This window comes from Astyanax mexicanus, chromosome 4, assembly GCF_023375975.1.
Source record: "Astyanax mexicanus isolate ESR-SI-001 chromosome 4, AstMex3_surface, whole genome shotgun sequence".
NCBI classification, from domain to species: Eukaryota; Metazoa; Chordata; class Actinopteri; order Characiformes; family Acestrorhamphidae; genus Astyanax; species Astyanax mexicanus.
Window position 1 is genome coordinate 27,216,634 of NC_064411.1, and position 18,910 is coordinate 27,235,543.

The window sequence follows — 18,910 nt, forward strand, 5'->3', positions numbered from 1 at the left end:
AGGTGGTGGGCTGAAGAAAAATGGGCTCAGTTCTGAGAAGCAGCGGTTTAGACCGCACTGGTGTGTGTGTGTGTGTGAAGCTTGTTGGAAATGACACCCAGGCTCTGTTCTGACTGGGCTTTACGTCACTCAGCAGCGCAGTAGTTGCGTGGAAAAGCGATTTGCATGGCGAGAATTTGTGTGTGATTTGTTTCCTGCGTTTGGATGCAGTACAGCAGAACAACACGAGCTGTGTTTATTCTCAGAATCTGATTGGCTGTGCTCGTAGGACGCAGTCTGGCTTGTGGAGAACTGGTCAGACTTGCTTTGTCCCACACAGACAGCTGTGTCCCAACAGAGTGAGCTTTATTGCGTCTCGATACAGAATTCAGTCAGAAAATCAGGAGAAGACGAGAAACATAGTCTTGGACTACTCAGCAAAATTCTTAAATTTTCCCAAAAATCCTCGTTGAGTCTTATAGAGGGGCATTGGTACAAAAAAAAATCACTTTTCGGTTCACTCTGCGGTAAAACCAAAATTCAGTATGTGTTTGGTCCGATTGGTGGAAAAAATAAAGAGACTGGTGACTCTGTATAGCCTCACCTTTATTAACTTCATAATAACAATGAATCTTCATTATAACCATGTTTAGTTTTACACTCCTCTGTAGGTTTATACAACTTTACAGTAGCTCAGCTCCTGAAAATACTTCAGTAAGAGCTTGGGACCTGATTTCACATCAGATGTCACATTTAGAGGCTACTAAAAGCAGTGAGAATAAGTGTTAGCATATGCGTCAGCATATTTATACTTATGTCTAATTTATACTTCTGCGTTAAACCTACACCGTAGTCTACACGTCTCTAGCAAGCGCGCGACACCCCATGAAATAGTCTGCTCTTTATTAAGAAATGTTCACACATTAACGTTTATTTCTGCAAAAGAAAGTTATTTAGTTGCAACTTAACAACAAAATTAGCATTTTTTTTTTTGCAAAACAAGGTAGCACATCGCTAGTTAGCCGTTAGCCATCTTCAGTGAAATCTGTAGTCTGTTAGCCTAGCTAGCATTGAGCCGTCAGCTGCAATCCAGTGTTGTGAAAGTAACTTAATAGGTAACTAGGTAACTCAAGTGAACTAAAGCCATAATCTACATCTAATATCAAACCACAAATCCTACACACCAGCACCAATAAATCAATCTATTATTAAAAAACACTGATTAATTCAGCTCCGAAATACAGTTAGCCAGTTAGCTGTTAGCCATTGCAGCTAATCCACTACCAGCTACGTGTCATAATAAAAGTCATCAGATAAGCTTGTAGACTTACATATGTTTTAAAATCATCAGATCATCAGCGGTTGGGGGGGTGGTGGTAGTCCTGTCATTGCTAGCTCACCTCGCTCTGTAAAACCAGAAAGCTGATTGGCTGTTTCTCCTGGGAGAAAATGTACTTGATTTGGCGCCCCCTCTAGTGCAGCGCCCCTATGCGTTGCACAGGCTGCATACCCCTTTTGCATCACTGATTGCAATTCTTGCAATTTTTTTTTTCTTTTAATTGTTGAAAGTAGGCTGCAGTTACAAAATAGCAATCATCCGGGGTCCAAGCACTATTTGGGTCTATAGCACTGTAGCAAATGATGGGCAATGCGCTATTAATAGTAGATGCTGGAAGATTTTTGAATATTACTTAATATAACCCAGAAGAGCCCATAGTGACGTTTGTGTCACAAACCCTTTAAAAGATGTGTAAAGTTCCTTACAGCACTCTCTCGGTCCTTCACTTTAACTCACAGTGTGATGAATCCCTAAATGATACACACTGAACATCCTGAGAGCATCCCAGGACAGTGTGTTCTTTCATCTGACCTTATTTACAGAATGCAGGAGTGCTGGGTTAGTGCTGAAGATACATCTAGCTCCTTTAAACAGAGTACTTTAGCTTCTACAGCTCTGCTCCAAACATTTAACAATTCAGGTGCTTTAATTGAATGTTGTACGTCCTATATAATTAGTGACTTGATTTCTAGAACAAAGTGTATGGCCCAATCCCATTTCACCCCTTGGCCCTACCAATTACCCCTATCTCTTGTTTTCGAGTGCAACCCTTTCCTTTGGAACAGAGGTACAAGAGGAAGGGGTGAAATCCTCCCCTAAGAAGTGGGAAACCCTTTAAGCAACTGATACGTCATCAGAAGTTCAGTATCCTGCTGCTTCTGGTTAACTACGTAGTTAACGTTAGGGCTTTGCACTGTATGTCTGCAGAAAGGGGGGAGAAGTTGCAGAAATTTGTATTGTCCATTTCTTAATTTCTCTGTGATGGGGAGCTGAAATGAGCTTTTATTAGCTTTTATTTATTATTATTTTTCGTTCCGCCTTAAATGCTGCACCCCCTGTCGTCTGTAGCACCATTTAAGGTGGAACGGGAAAATTAGCTAGATAACTACCTTCTGAGACAAACTACAAGCAATCTTTTTTATGCTTGTTTTGAAAAATCTAAACATCTCAAATCTAAAACATTGAAACTACACATTAAACTATGGTAATATAGTGCTAATGATCACTTTTAACAAGGAAAATACTTACATTTGTTGGTTTCTTACCAGTGATTTTCATACCCCTTCGTTTGGAATGTGCATCTATTTCAGAAAATAGAAAAATACCCATTTTAAGGGCTAACAAGCCCTATCCCTTCCCCAGGGGTGCAACTACATACTTTTTGAGGTGTGTGCAAACATACTATATATACTATACCTTGATCTGTGCGTTTTAATTCAGAGGCGAGTCTTTTTAACCAGCTTTCAGAAACAATCTCATCACAGTGTAAATGGTTAGTTTAGTTACCTTTCTTTTAGGAAAATCGCTGTATATCCAGATATGTTTTAACTAGGCCTGGACAATATTTCGATATCGGTATTTATCGCGATAAGAAATGTTTCAATAACGGTGATATCATTTTTGTGGTATATCGATATGTATTATTTACAGAATCTGTCACGGACATGCGTTTTACTGGCGTCAGCTCGCCGCACAGCTGAACACAATCAGCTTCCGTAGCTGGACTATCTCTGTGCGTGATGACGTAATCACATAGGCACGTAGCCAGATAGGCTAGGCTAGGCTAGGCTAGGCTCGGGTCCGCTACGCATCTAAAATGCCTCGCGCTGGAGCCAAACGGAGCCGGCACGAGCGGATCCAAGGTTAAGGTAGGCTCGGTTTGCATCTGAAATGTTCCGCGCTGGAGTGGAACGGAACGGAACCGAGCCTAGCCTAGCCACGGGTCCGCCTACGGGTTCGCTCGGTCCGCCTACGGGTCCGCTCGGTCAGCGGTCAGTTGCGGGTCCTCTTTGTCAGCCGCGGGTCCTCTTGGCTCCCAGCGCGGGACATTTTTGATGCAAAATGAATGCCCCTGCCGCTTCCACAAGTGATTAATTGAAGGAGGGAGGTCTAATTCAGTGGTGAGGATTTGGTTCAACTCTCGAAGGTCTGCTAAACTTCAGTTTGCTGCAAATTGTGCCGGAGAGTGGAGCAGGTTAGCAGCGGTAACGTTAAAACATCTAATCTGTTCCACCACCTCAATCAGTTCCACTATATACAATATTTTCCTTATACTGGCTGAAGCACTTTTATAGCGTATGTTGTAAGTTATTTAAGTTATTTAAAGTTTATGAATCCTTTAGGTTTGTTTATTTGACGGGGATATCATGTTCCTTTTATGTTCATAAAGAGTTGTATTTTGGCTGAAGCACTTTTGTAGCTTATATTGTAACTAAGTTATTTATAGTTGATAAAGCCTATAGGTTTGTTTATTTGACGGGGAAATTTTGTTGCTTTTATGTGTATAAAGGCTTCTTGTGTTCTTTATCCTAGTTGGAACACTTTTGTTTTGATCTGTTAAAATTGTTTACAAAAGACTAAGAAGCTCTGCTTCTATCCTAATTTTAAGTTATTTTTTATTGGTAATAGTTATATTGGCTTATGTTTGACAGGGATGCCATGTTTTTATTTTGCTATATGCAAATAAAATTGAGCATTGATTTATCTTGACTATTGTTTATTTCTTAAGTATTATAATGTTTTCGTGAAAGGAGGTTTCAAAGACTTAAATTAAGTAGACAGTAGTAGGTACTAGGGGTGTGCCATATCATTTATCACGATATTATACTCTGAAATATCGTGCCACATCACTCACCCCTAATTATCACATCATTGTACAAATTTTTTTGCTGTTTTAAGCAAAAGAAAAACTCACACATTTCTAATTTCCTATTAAATATCTACTAGAGACAGATTAAATCTGTAAAGTGTCATTTATTTTACTTTAATACTGGATATATGGAGATATTTGGAGTGCATTATTATTATTAGTATCATGTAGTTCTCAATTATTGACTTCTGTTATAAATCTGCTAAAATTATTGTTTTTTTTAAATATCTTAAAGGTGTGCAATATCATATCGTATACAATAGTAAAAAAGTTTTTTGTTTTTTTGTCATATCGCCAAGAGTATCGTTATCGCGATAATACCATGAAATATTGTGATATTATTTTAGGGCCATATCGCCCACCCCTAGTAGGTACGTATTTCCATTGCAGGGATTCTTAGCAGTTTTCTGAGGCCTTCTAAGTATTTATATCGATATCGGAATTATATCGTATCGACCGAAATTAAGGAATATATCGTGATATGAATTTTGGCCATATCGTCCAGCACTAGTTTTAACATCAGCGCTGAAACCCGGCGAAAGAACTCAAAAAAACTCAAAAAAATCTCAAAAATCCTCCCCAGCGATGCAGTGGGGGTGCTGGGGCGGGGGCCTCCCTACTAGCCCACCACGCTCCGCAAAACCAGCAAGCTGATTGGCTGTTTCTCCTGAAAGGCGGAACTTTATCCTTAAACTGGCTCCGTGATTCGCTTCAAGAGAATTTCTATTCACAGCGGACAGCCGCCCGTCTCCTCATTAATAATACAGCTGAGCGAAATGATTCGGGGCTACTGGAAATTTATTCGGGGTTAAAGCCCTGAAAGCCCAGGCCAGGCGACGCCCCTGTGTATTATCATACATGAACAAACACCCCTTCAGAAAATGCAGACTAGAAATAATTATCCGGCATTGATTTGGCGCCCCCTCTGGTGCAGCGCCCCTATGCGTCACATATGCTGCATACCCCCTTTTAGTGTCACTGCCCTTCCCCGTAACCCTCCAGCCTCACAAGAATCCTCCTCGGGGTGTGCGTGCAAAACAAAGGGATAGGGCAAATGGGTAAAATGGGATTGGCCCTATGTCTTCAGTTATTATTAATCATACATCAGGATTTTAACCTAAAAATATTTACAGCGGTGTTCTCACAATAAGAAACAAATATGAATTACGTGCCCACATTAAATCCGATTCAATTTTGAATTTGTCATTAGTATAATAACCCTAAGTTGCTCTTATAGGTTTTATTTACATATATCAAACTCATTTACCTAAACCAACTGTGCAAGTTTTCTCATATAAACCAACCTACAGGGGCTTTAGTATTTGCTTATGGGTTTTCATGTCTACTTATATGTGTTATATAACAACAGTAGAAAATATGGACACTGTGATTCCAGTCACTTCCTGTTCTATCCACCTTATTCTGCCACTCCCACTTTATGGCTGCAACTTAACCTAAACATAATTAACGTTCTTTACATCTATTTAGAACGTATGTGGGGACAGCATATAAAAAAAAAATAGTCAAACACTAATATTTGGTTGGACCACCTTTAGCTTTGGTTGCGGCAGACATTCACTGTGGCATTGTTTAGATAAACTTCTGCAGTGTCACAATTTTTATTTCAATCCAGTGTTGCATTAATTCATTTTTCACCAAGGTCTTGCAGCATTGATGATGGTAGAGTCAAAGCAGCTCAAAGCAGCTGGTGTGTTTTGGATCATTGTCCTGCTACAGAACCCAAGCTTGAGGTCACAAACAGATGGCTGGATATTCTCCTTCAGGACTTTTTGATAGAGAGCAGTTTTCATGTTTCCATTTATCACAGCAGGTTTTCCAGGTTCTGAAGCAGGAAAGCAGCAAAACGGCTGCAGACCATCCCACAACCACCACAAAAAGAGTATTTTCCCAAAAGTCTTGGGGATCATCAAGTTTAGTATTAATGTTCTTCTTGGTCAGCAGTGGTTTTCATCTTGGGACTCATTCCCATACAAGGGAAATTTTCCCAGTCTCTTTCTTATGGTGGAGTCATGAATGCTGACCTTAACTGAGTCTTTTGTGACCTCTTGAATGAATCATCGCTGCACTCTACACCACTGTTCCACGTTTTCGCTATTTGTGGTTCGCTGGAGTCACAAAACTTTAGAAATGTCTGTGGGGCAAACGAATTAACTGTGAGGGCAAACAGTTATTTTCACACAGGGTTTGGATATTTTTTCCTTACTAATGAAAACCTTCATTTTAAAACTGCATTTTGGGTTTACTTGTGTTGTCTTTGACTAATATTTAAATTTGTTTAATGATCTAAAATATTTATACTGTAGTTTTATTACAATTGTGTTTATAAGCCATAGAAATGGTCCACTGCCGTGGCTAAGTTCTAACACAGAGTAAACAAATGTGGCCCCCACCTTGTTGTTGGGCAGAATAAGGTGGATATAAATAAAGCTAAAAAATTGTCCGCCAACCAAAGCATACGCATTTGAGACCAGCAGCATGTAGGTAATTTTATAATTAAACACAGTTGAATAACATTTTCAAAATTACACTTTGGAGAATGATTTTAGCAAACCAGTGCCAACCAGTGATTATAGTACCTGGTGCTTTTAATGTTTTGTGTTAGTTTAACTATTTATTGGCTGACAGTGCTTTATGTGATGAAATGCAGTCATTCTGGTCTTTGCATAAACATCTGTTATCAGTGTTATCTTCAAACCAGTAAAACCAGCATGTTCATGTGAAAACACAAAATACAACATTTCTGATTTTAATATTACTGTATTTTTCTCACTGTAAGGTGCACTTAAAATCCTTTAATTTTCCCCAAAAATGATAGTGCCCCTTTTAATCTGGTGCGCCTTATGAATGAATTTTACCAGTCAAGAATAAAGAAGCAGTAAAGCCACTCTGCTGAAGTACAGCGTTATACAGGAGTTTCAGTTTAGTTCTATCGCACTTTAGACTGGAGCAGTATTAGCATTAGCCACTAACTGTGCTAAGCGCTAGCTCATTTGTTCAAAAGTAAATATTATCAGACTGTATTGTGTGTGTTTACCATGTTAAAATAAGCGATATGGGACGAATCACTAGCTAATATCACCCTGGCTTACTGGAACACTTAGGGTTGCTCAGTGTAGCACTAACTGCTATCAGTTAGCCGCTAATGCTAATGCTCCAGCCTTAGTGCTAGAGAAATTCAGCAATCTAAGGTTACTATAAATAAACAGATAAATAAACAAAGCCTTTTCAGGAGAGAAATCTGTGTAGATTAACATTCAGTGCTTGTTAAAAGATTAGTTTTTTTATTACAGTTTTGTTTACTTGGCTTTACTTACTAGAAGTTCCTTCCGTGTTTTAAAAAAAAAAAGGCGCCTTATAATCCAGTGCACCATATGTTTGAAAATAGACCAGAATATAGACGTGTATTGATAGTGTGCCTTATAGTTTGGAAAATACGATAGATTGTGCAGTGTGTGTGTGTGTGTGTGTGTGTGTTTGAGTTTGAGTTGTGGCTGGTTTGTCTGTTCTGGAATGTGGGAATAACTGGAAGCACTGGAATAAACAGTGCACAGGCTGACTTTATTATAATGAACATAAACAGTTATAAAGCTTTCAGTTAGTAAGTGTGTGTGCATGGGTGTGTGTGTGTGTGTGTGAGAGATGAAAGTCAGTAGTGGGCTGGTGGATGTTGGCTGCAGATGCAGATATGCGCAGCTATAGGGTGGAATGAGAACAATATCCTTTTGTATGTCCTGAAACACCTTTTTTGCGTCATCATCTAAAAATACATCAGACTTAACCCTTCCTCCCCCTTCCCCCTTCCTTCCTCCTCTCTCTCTCTCTCTCTCTCTCCATATTCATCCCCCTCTTTCTTCTCCTCTGCTCTCCATCATTCTTCTCCCCCAGTCAATTAATGAAGTAAAGAACACCGGCAAACCCTGGCCTCTGTGCTCCGACTGAATAAATTAATCAGTAAACTCAATCAAAATTCAGTTTACAGATTTATTCATTAATTAAATAAACACACTTTATTTTATTTACTAACCGCTAGTGATATAGTCAAGACCAAGACTTTTAGTAGTCAAGTCAGAGTCAAGACCAAGACTTTTAGTAAAGTCAGAGTCAAGACCAAGACTTTTAGTAGTCAAGTCAGAGTCAAGACCAAGACTTTTCGTAGTCGAGTCCGAGTCAAGACCAAGACTTTTCGTAGTCGAGTCCAAGTCAAGACCAAGACTTTTAGTAGTTGAGTCTGAGTCAAGACCAAGACTTTTAGTAGTTGAGTCTGAGTCAAGACCAAGACTTTTATAAGTAAGTCAGAGTCAAGACCAAGACTTTTTTTTAGTAAGTCTGAGTCATGATCAAGACTTTTAGTAGTCGAGTCCGAGTCAAGACCAAGACTTTTAGTAGTCAAGATTGAGTCAAGACCAAAACTTTATTAGTCCAGTCTGTGTCAAGACCAAGACTTTAAGTAGTCCAGTCTGTGTCAAGACCAAGACTTTTATCAGTCAAGTCCGAGTCAAGACCAAGACTTTTTTTTAGTAAGTCCGAGTCAAGACCAAGACTTATTTTAGTCAAGTCCGAGTCAAGACCAAGATTTTTATTAGTAAGTCCGAGTCAAGACCAAGACTTTTTTTTAGTAAGTCCGAGTCAAGACCAAGACTTATTTTAGTCAAGTCCGAGTCAAGACCAAGATTTTTATTAGTAAGTCCGAGTCAAGACCAAGACTTTTAGTAGTCAAATTAGTTAATTAACATTGATTACAATTTTGTATTTCTAATTAGTTAATATATTTCATCATGTACTTTCTAAAATATAACGCTAACTTGTATGTAAAAAAAAAAGTTTTCTAATAAAATTTCTAATAAAAATTACCTCAGATAAATGGAATTTGGAATTTCCAAATCTACCTCACACTGAGACCGAGGTCGAGACCAAGACCAAGACTCGTTTATGTCTTAAAACCAAGATTTCTCTTTCTCTTTTTAGTCTTTTTCTCTTTCTCACGCTCTGTCCCTCTCTCTCTCTTTCCGTTTTCATGTCTCCTTACTTCTCTTTTTTTCTTTTACTATTTTGCAGTCTTTCTCTTTCTTATTTTCTCATTTTCTTTCTGTTTTTCTCGCTCTCCCTTTCTCTCTAAATTGCCTTCTCTCTCTATTTTTTCTCTCCATCTTTAAAAACTTGTTTGTTTTTCATTTGTTTCTCTCTTTGTCTCCTACTCACTGTGTTTCTCAGTATTTCTTATCCCTCCTCCCATCTCCCTTTTTTCTTTCACTTCTATTTTTTCTGTCTTTCTGCATCTGTTTCTCTGTTTTTCTTATATTTTTCCATTTATTTAAATTTATTTATGTCCTCTGTGTTCCTCTTCTATCTTTTCTGTCTGTTTTGCTCTCTCTCTCTCTCTCTGTCTCTCTCTCCTTCTCTCTCTCTCTATCTCTAGTTTGTCTCTTTTCTTTTTGTTTTTTGGTCATTATTTTTTCTTTCTTCATTGTTCTATCCTCTCTTTCCTCCACTTCCTCCCTTTCTCTCACTCTGTTTTCTCTTAACATTTTCTCTTTCTCTCTAGAGAAGTTTTTCTTTCTGTCACTTTCTTTCATTCATTTTTTGCTTTATTTCTTCTTCTTCTTCTTCTTCTTCTTCTTCTTCTTCTTCTTCTTCTTCTTTCTATCTTGTTCCTTTCTGCTCATTCTCTCTTTGTGACACACACACACACACAGATCCAGACACACATGTTCACACAGGCTGGGGGAGGGAGTTGTTTAGAGGCAGTGTCTTATGCCCAGTGAGGGAGCAGTGATGTCATAGTGATGTCAATGCCCTTAATTGTAATCTGGTATAGAGGGAGAGGGAGAGAGAGAGAGAGAGAGAGAGAAGAGGAGGACGGAGTTAAACAGTGAGTCACAAGTCAAACTCAGAAACAGACTGAGAGAGAAAGAGAGAGCGGCCCTCCACACACTGCAGCCGGCCGGCCGAGCGTGAGAGCGAGAGAGAGAGAGAGAGAGAGAGAGAGAGAGAGGGAGACATAAACACGGAACTGGATTATTACACTATAGAGATGGCAGTGACTGGGGATGAGACAGAATCAGGTATGTGTCGGTGTGTATAAGTGTGTGAGTGTGTACATGTATAAGTAAGTGTACATAAGTAAGTGTGTATAAGTTTAAGTGTGTATAAGTCAGTTTGTATAGATGTAAATGTGAATGTGTGTACATGTGTATGTGTATATAGGTGTAAGTGTGTATAAGTAAGTGTACATAAGTAAGTGTAAGTGTTCATAAGTCAGTGTATAGTGTATAGGTGGTAAGTGTGTATAAGTAAGTGTACATAAGTAAGTGTAAGTGTTCATAAGTCAGTGTATAGTGTATAGGTGGTAAGTGTGTATAAATGTAAGTGAGTATAAATGTAAGTCTATAAATATAAAAGTTCTGACAGTCAGTTATTCAGTAAAATATGAGGCGACAGGTCTCTGTTTTTACTTGTTAACCTTTAACACAAATCTGCTCTATAAGTGTACATGAATTAATTAGGATATGAATTTTATATAAACATAAATAAGTGCAATGTCCAGATTTTAATCTTGAGTTCTGCAGGTGTGAGTAAATGTGCTACTGGTTAATACTGAACGTTTAGTAAAAGTTTTTATATTGAGACATTCTCAATTGATTTATTTAATTTAGTGATGACTTTTATTTTAAAATACTATTTTATAGTGTGTTTAATATCTTATATTCCAAACTGACTGACAAATTCAAATTCCCAGGTCTTTTAAAACACTGCAGACATGTCACTTCCTGTGTGTGTGTGTGTGTGTGTGTGTGTGGTACTCATTCTGGACTGATGCTGTTTCTGTCATTGTTTTCTGGTCTACTGATGTGTAATATAACTGTGTTTTTAATGAGTAAATGTACTTCTATAGAGTGTATTACAGTGTTCTTTACTGCAGACTCTAACTCAACTCTTTCATTTATCTTCTGAGAACTCTCCTCAGAGCTGCAGACTGACAGTAATGTACAGTAAAAGAGCCTTTTGGACACCAGCTGCTGTTATGAACACTGTGGCCATGAAACAAAGATCTGAGCTTGACTGAGGTTAAAATAGCCGATAACTGATTAAAATAGTATTAGTACTATTAAAATAAGCCTGGAGTCAGTTTATTGTATCGGAACGTCCCCAGTGACGAATTGTACGGCTGTATAATATCGTGACAGCGACAGGCTGCTGTTATTTTATTGCGGATGATGCAAACAGAAGTTACTTTTTGATTCACTTCCAGACATGAATGAAGCTGGAGAGAACTTTGCTCCACACGTACACACACACACACACACACAGTGTTTACCAAATCGGGGAGCATAAGCGCACAAGTGGTGTTGTGTGTCTATTGAAACCCATGACAGGGAGAGAGAGAGAGAGAGAGAGAGAGAGAGAGAAAGAGAGAGAGAGAGAGAGAGAGAGAGGTAAGGGAGGGGTGGCTTTTCTGTTGACGTCAGTGAATTTCCTGGAAACCAGTGGAAGCAGAGAGCGAGCGAGAATGCAAGAGCAGGAGAGAGAGAGAGAGAGAGATAGAGCGCGAGAGAGAGAGGGGGAAGGGGGAGGGGGAGGGGGAGTGAGTGCGCAAGAGAAACGACGCACACAGTGACGTAAGTGCGCTGTCACACTGATAACACACACACACACACACACACACACACAGTGTAAAGTAAGGCAGTGACAGTCTGTTCAGTGAAGTGTGTTCTCCACTGAAGTGCCGCTCACAGTGACTCACACTAATGTTGTATTCTACACTATTATATATATGTGTGTGTTTATATTAGTTCATATTAAGTCTTTATGCCTACTTTTAAGCATATATCTTTATTTGTTGCTATAATATTATAAGCATTTACAAAACATCAACAACATATTTTAATGTTTATTTATTGATTAATATATATATAATTAAATAACATATATAATAGATCCACAGTATTTTATTAGCATTTAAAAACACAGATATTTATTTATTTATTTAATTATTTATTTAATTATCAATTAAACGATTTACTTATTTTTTTTCTTTCTGCGAGATTAGACCAACAGTATTTTATTATAAAAAAACACTGAAATTAATGTAATATTTATGAATATTTACTGATTGATTGATTGATTTATTTATTATTTTTTTATTAAACATCAATATTGTATTGGAATTGAAAAAACACTGACATGATTACTTATTAATTTCATTTACTTATTTATTTTCAATATGTTACTGGACGATTTTGTAGACCCTCTGTATTTTATTAGCATTTAGAAAACACTGATATATATATATATATTTTTTTTTTATTATATTATTCTTTTATTCTACCTTTAAAAAATATACAGCTCTGGAAAAATGAAGAGACCACTTCAGTTTCTGAATCAGTTTCTCTGATTTAGCTATTTTTAGGTTTATGTTTGAGTAAAATGAACATTATTGTTTTATTTTTATAAACTACAGACAAAATTTCTCCCAAATTCCAAATAAATACATTGTCATTTAGAGCATTTATTTGCAGCAAATGTGAAATAACAAAAAAGATGCAGAGCTTTCAGACCTCAAATAATGCAAAGAAAACAAGTTTATATTCATAAAGTTTTAAGTTCAGAAATCAATATTTGGTGAAATAACCTTGTTTTTTTTCACAGTTTTCATGCATCTTGGTATGTTCTCCTCCACCAGTCTTACACACTGCTTTTGGATAACTTTATGCCACTCCTGATGCAAAAATTCAGGTTTTCAATTTTGTGAGCTGCTATATTCTAGTACAGTGAGCCCTAGACCTGGTCCTGGAGGTCTATTTGTGCTCCGCTGGTCTGACCCACCCACTGTAACTCAGTAAGCGCATGTTAATGAGATGATTAGTCGGGTTAGGTGAGTCAGGTGCGCCGGGGGCAGGTATACACTTTCATATACAGGACAGTGGGCCTGACTGTATCTATACTATATATCCAGTTTACTGTATACATTAGCCTTCATATTAAATTAAATAACATTAATTAAATTGGCTTATATTAATTCATTTCACATTGATATTGGGATATCCAACAGTGTTTTTGAGCATCGCAAAACAGTTAATATATATAATAAATTACTAGTAGTAAAGCAATGTGCTTAAACTATGGCTGGACATGACCAAACTTTATATGTATTTCTTTATATGTACTTCTGTTTTGTTTTTTTTGGTTGTTGCAATATAATTCCAATATTGATATGAACAGTATAAGGCACTGCCAGATTATAGAACTGTGGAGGTCTATAGTGTTCTGCCCTATAATGAACATCATTTAAAAATGAAGATATTAACAGATTTAGATATTTGGCCATATTTTGATTAAACTTTACTGAGCAAAAAAAAAAACTGAATGCCTTTATTATTAATGCTATTTATTTTTAGTTATTTATCTATTCATTAATACTATCTGGCCTGAGGACTCTTGACTGTTGAATAGCCAGTTAGCCATAATGCTAACAACCTGACTCACCTCAGTTAAAGCCACAATGCTACCAGACGCAGCAGCCGGCCTCGGCAGTGTGATAGCAGTTTAGCTGCAATGCTAACAGCCAGCCCTGGCGGTGTGATAGCAGTTTAGCTACAATGCTAACAGCCAGTCTTGGCAGTGTGATAGCAGTTTAGCTACAATGCTAACAGCCAGCCCTGGCAGTGTGATAGTAGTTTAGCTGCAATGCTAACAGCCAGCCCTGGCGGTGTGATAGCAGTTTAGCTACAATGCTAACAGCCAGCCCTGGCAGTGTAATAGCAGTTTAGCTACAATGCTAACAGCCAGCCCTGGCAGTGTGATAGCAGTTTAGCTGCAATGCTAACAGCCAGCCCTGGCAGTGTGATAGCAGTTTAGCTGCAATGCTAACAGCCAGCCCTGGTAGTGTGATAGCAGTTTAGCTGCAATGCTAACAGCCAGCCTTGGCAGTGTGATAGCAGTTTAGCTACAATGCTAACAGCCAGCCCTGGCAGTGTGATAGCAGTTTAGCTACAATGCTAACATCCAGCCCTTGCAGTGTGATAGCAGTTTAGCTGCAATGCTAACAGCCAGCCCTGGCAGTGTAATAGCAGTTTAGCTGCAATGCTAACAGCCAGCCTCGGCGGTGTGATAGCAGTTTAGCTGCAATGCTAACAGCCAGCCTTGGGCGGTGTGATAGCAGTTTAGCTGCAATGCTAACAGCCAGCCCTGGCAGTGTGATAGCAGTTTAGCTGCAATGCTAACAGCCAGCCCTGGCAGTGTGATAGCAGTTTAGCTGCAATGCTAACAGCCAGCCCTGGTAGTGTGATAGCAGTTTAGCTGCAATGCTAACAGCCAGCCTTGGCAGTGTGATAGCAGTTTAGCTACAATGCTAACAGCCAGCCCTGGCAGTGTGATAGCAGTTTAGCTACAATGCTAACATCCAGCCCTTGCAGTGTGATAGCAGTTTAGCTGCAATGCTAACAGCCAGCCCTGGCAGTGTAATAGCAGTTTAGCTGCAATGCTAACAGCCAGCCTCGGCGGTGTGATAGCAGTTTAGCTGCAATGCTAACAGCCAGCCCTGGCAGTGTGAGCAGCTGGGCTTGGCAAGGTTACTACATGCTGCTAACTCTACAGGTTTAAAGTTCAGGGTCTGATGCCAGGTTAGCAAGGTGTGCTAACCGAGCTGGATTTTTTGCTGATAGTTGATGATGGGGACTTGATGCTGGTTATATAGCTGGTTAGATAGTAACTAAATTCAGCTGTTTTATATGGTTTGTGTATAATGTCTTTACATTACTCTGGTCCAGCATGTAGTTACCGGATTTATGCAGCCATTAAGTGATATTGAAATATTTTTAAAAATGGGTTTAAAAATTGTATTGATGTTACTTAAATGTTTATATATATATATATATATATATATATATATATATATATATATATATATATATATATATATATATATATTGATATCAATTTATTGTCCAGCCCTAGCTTACAATTTTAATTTAAGATCTGACGTGAGCGTGATCACAGAGTGTATTTGCACTTCTTTTTATAGACACGCTGTCTTGTTTATATTTGACCTGCTTATCAGAAATGTGTTTCCTGCTACAAATATATTTATAGTATTTTCCATGCTTCTGCAAATATATAGAAGATATGACTGACCGTGTGTGTCCCACCTTCATAGCTTTGCTTATTCAAAGAAATCAATGAGTTTACCACATATTTTAGCAACAGCTGGAATTCATCCACAAAATTGGGTTTGCAATGAATTCTCCTTTCCCCATTTTATACCAGATTTCTCATTTAACGAATGACTGTATAAAGCATGGATTATTGTGTGCTGTTGGTCCCAGTAACAGACTCTTTGTACGAAGTTCTTTGCAGTTTTTTTTAGGAATGCTAATGTTAGCCTAAAATGGCAAATGTGATCAGTCAGCTAATGTTATGTTAATGTAGTTAGAATGCGCTGGATTTGTGTTCGGGCTTTATCAGCGCTCTTGTCACATTTTTTTCTCTGTTCTGGACCAATGGAGTCCAAATAATGGACAATGGAGTCATCTCTGTGGTACCGTATTTTTCACACTATAAGGTGCACCTAAATCCTTAAATTTTTGGTTGTGAGGAGCAGTAATGGAACTCCTCTAAAGTACAGCATTATACAGGAGTTTTAGTGAAGTTTCTGCAGCACTAAGCAGTATTAGCATTAGCAGTTATAACTCTTTAGCCTGTGATCTGTGTGTTTACCGTGTTAAAATCAGCTACGTGGGATGAACCGTTAGCTGAAAGCACCCTGGGTTACAGGAACACTTAGGGTTCCTCAGCACTGTCGGTCGGTTTTTACTAGCGCTAATCGCAGCTAATCGCAGCTAATCGAAGCTAGGGTTGCTGCTAAATGCGACTAGCGCTGCTGCTAACCGGCACTGTTGAAAATATTGGAAATCTAAGCTTACTGTAAATAAACAGAAGCGCTTTACTCACTCAAACAGTGTTTAACAACAAAATGGCGACACCCTTGTTCTTTGCTATTGTAGCTTAAAATGCGCCTTATAATCCGGTGCACCTTATGTATGAAAATAGACTAAAAAATAGATGTACATTGATTGTGCACCTTAAAATACGGTGTGCCTTATAGTCCGTAAAATATGGTGCTTTGATGAACTTGCTGGGCAAGTGGAAAAAAAATCACTTTATTTCTGGTCCGTTAAGCTGGACTGTAAAATCAATAAAGGCAGTCTGAGACAAACACTTATTCTTAAAGGGGCGTGTATAATGGCATGTCTAATCAAATGAGTAAGAGAGTTTGGCTCCACCTCTCGCCTCTACTGAGGAAACTCTGGTTCCTAATTTGATAACCTTGCTGATTGATAACATTTTTTCTTACATTTATTGGTTTTACCCATGCTAATATTACGCTGACATGCCACATGTCATGGGACAGGAACTAATATTATATCCCATGACTTTTGCCATATCCCACGGAAGCTAAAAGAACGGCGTGGGATATGTGTGTGGGGTGTCCTGTATTGAATGTGGGTGTGATTTGGTTGTGAGTTGCTTGGACAGCCAGTGTTCACCCTCACCTCGCACCTTATATACAGGTGTCTGTTGAGGTAATGCTTTCTGATCAATATAAACTGCTGTCCCATGATTTTTGGCATGGCATAATTGGTCAATAAGAAGAGCAATTAAAATATGTACTTATTTATTGTGTTAGTGTGTAAGTGTGAGTGTGTGTGAGTGTGTGAATGGTCTTTTATGTAATCTCGCTAAGCGCTGTGAGTGTTTCAGGTTTATTACATAAACTAATTAGACTAATTAGAGCTGCACTCTGAGTGCAGGTCACAGGGGCAACCACAGCTGTGCTGATTGGCTCCCCGATGCATTCCAGTCTTTACTATTATAAATAAAATAAATGTATGATTTATTCATTTTGTAAAGGCTTGTCTGGTTTTACTTGCTTTGATCACAGTTGCATATTTATCTATGGCTAAGTGTTTCAGTTTTTTTAATTTTACTGAACTTTAACACATTTCTCTCTCTCTCTCTCTCTCTGTCTGTGCGTGTGCACATGTGTGTGAACGTAGCTGCCACAGGAGACATGCCGACGTATCAGATACGCTCCCCATCGTCAGGGTTACCGCAGGGTGTTGTCATGGCAGCGTCGCCGGGGGCGATCCACAGTCCACAGCAACAGGCAGAAGAGGCTACCCGCAAACGAGAAGTTCGCCTGATGAAGAACCGGTACGATACACACATGACCCCCTGTGTGTGTGTGTGTAAAATACTGTATCTGGAAGGTCATATATCTCAAAAATGATGAAGTACCAACACTAGTCAGTGTTAATAAAAACTGATAGTCCTGGTGTTTGGGAGTCTTGGTCAAGTGCTGTTAATGTGAACAGTTAAGAGCCACTATGATCGGGAGATGCTGATTCGAATCCCGGTTATGCAGCTTGCCATCGGCTACCGGAGCCCTAAGAGAGCTCAGTTGGTCTTGCTTTCTCTGGGTGTGTAGATGGAGCTCTCTCCCCTTATCACTCCTGGGGTGATGTCGATCAGCATAAGGCAGCGTCTGTGAGCTGATGTATCAGAACCGAGTCGCTGCGCTTTCCTCCGAGCGTTAGCGTTGTGATGCTAGTTGGCAATGCTGCATCAGCAGCAGTTCAAAAAGAAGCGGTGGCTGACATCACATGTATCGGAGGAAGCATGTGCTAGTCTTCACCCTCCTTGTGTTGTGGCATCACTAGTGATAGGGGGAGTCCTAATGAGTGGGTTGGGTAATTGGGATGAAAAATAGAAAAATAAAAGTATATAAAAGAAATAGTACCTGGCAAAAGTGTCCGAACCCTGGGAGATTTTAGCCCTCAGATAACTCTGACCATGATCTCAAACTTTAATTAGCCAGTTATGGAGTTATGGTTTGTTCACTAATATTGATAGGAAAGACCAGGTGATACAAATTTCAAAGCTTTATAAATACCTACACTCCTCTAACCTTCTCTCAGAAAACAGCAGCCATGGGTTTCTCTAAGCAGTTGCCAAACACTTTGACAATAAAAATGGTTGAGGCCCACAAAAAAGAAAAAGGCTAAGAAAGAAGATATTAAAGCATTTTTAGGTTGCCATTTCCTCAGTTTCATCATGTAATTAAAACATCACAGTTAACAGGAACAGTGGAGGGCAAGATAAGGTCTGAAAGACCAAGAAAAAAGACTACAGCAGTATTAGCATTTGCCACTAACCTCGCTAAGTGCTAGCTCTTACCCAAATAAACAGTTTGTAGGAGAGAAATCTGTGTTGATTAACATCCAGTGCTTGTTTGAGTTTTTTTGTAAGAAATACAGTTTTGTTTACGTAGCTTAGATTCAAACCCAGGTAAACTCTGTCTTTGGCGGATTAGTATATTAAAGGTGCAGCGCTTCTGCGCTTCTCAGCAAAGTAAACCAACCTGAGCATTCAGACTGTAAATTTACAAGAACAGCAATGTTATTTTATGCTTTATTCCGTTTATTGTTGACATAAAATTGTGCTCTACTGTCCGTCCGTATGTGTGCCTCAGTGTAACAAGCGGGGTGTACGCATGGCTGCCAAAATAGCAATGAACGTCTAACGGTTGACTGTTGTCTGGGTTTATTTTAGTAAGTAAAGCACCTTCGTTTACCATTGCCAAGATAGCAATACGGCAGAAACTCACCAGACGTGAAAATGGACTGTTAACAGGGTGTAAGACAGGG

At 38.8% G+C, this 18,910-nt stretch overlaps 1 protein-coding gene across 3 annotated transcripts in view; it reads left to right on the plus strand.

The window, feature by feature from the left end:
- crema (cAMP responsive element modulator a) overlaps positions 1 to 18,910 on the plus strand; it is a 45,032-nt gene that overhangs the window by 22,919 nt on the left and 3,203 nt on the right. For 2 of the 3 annotated variants that reach the window (XM_022679309.2, XM_022679308.2), the window contains one exon: positions 17,261 to 17,417. In XM_022679309.2, coding sequence (XP_022535030.1) covers positions 17,261 to 17,417 — 157 coding nt within the window. Of the gene's footprint in view, positions 1 to 10,044; positions 10,271 to 17,260; positions 17,418 to 18,910 lie in introns of those variants that run through there. The other variant, XM_007230660.4, reaches the window with a different exon arrangement.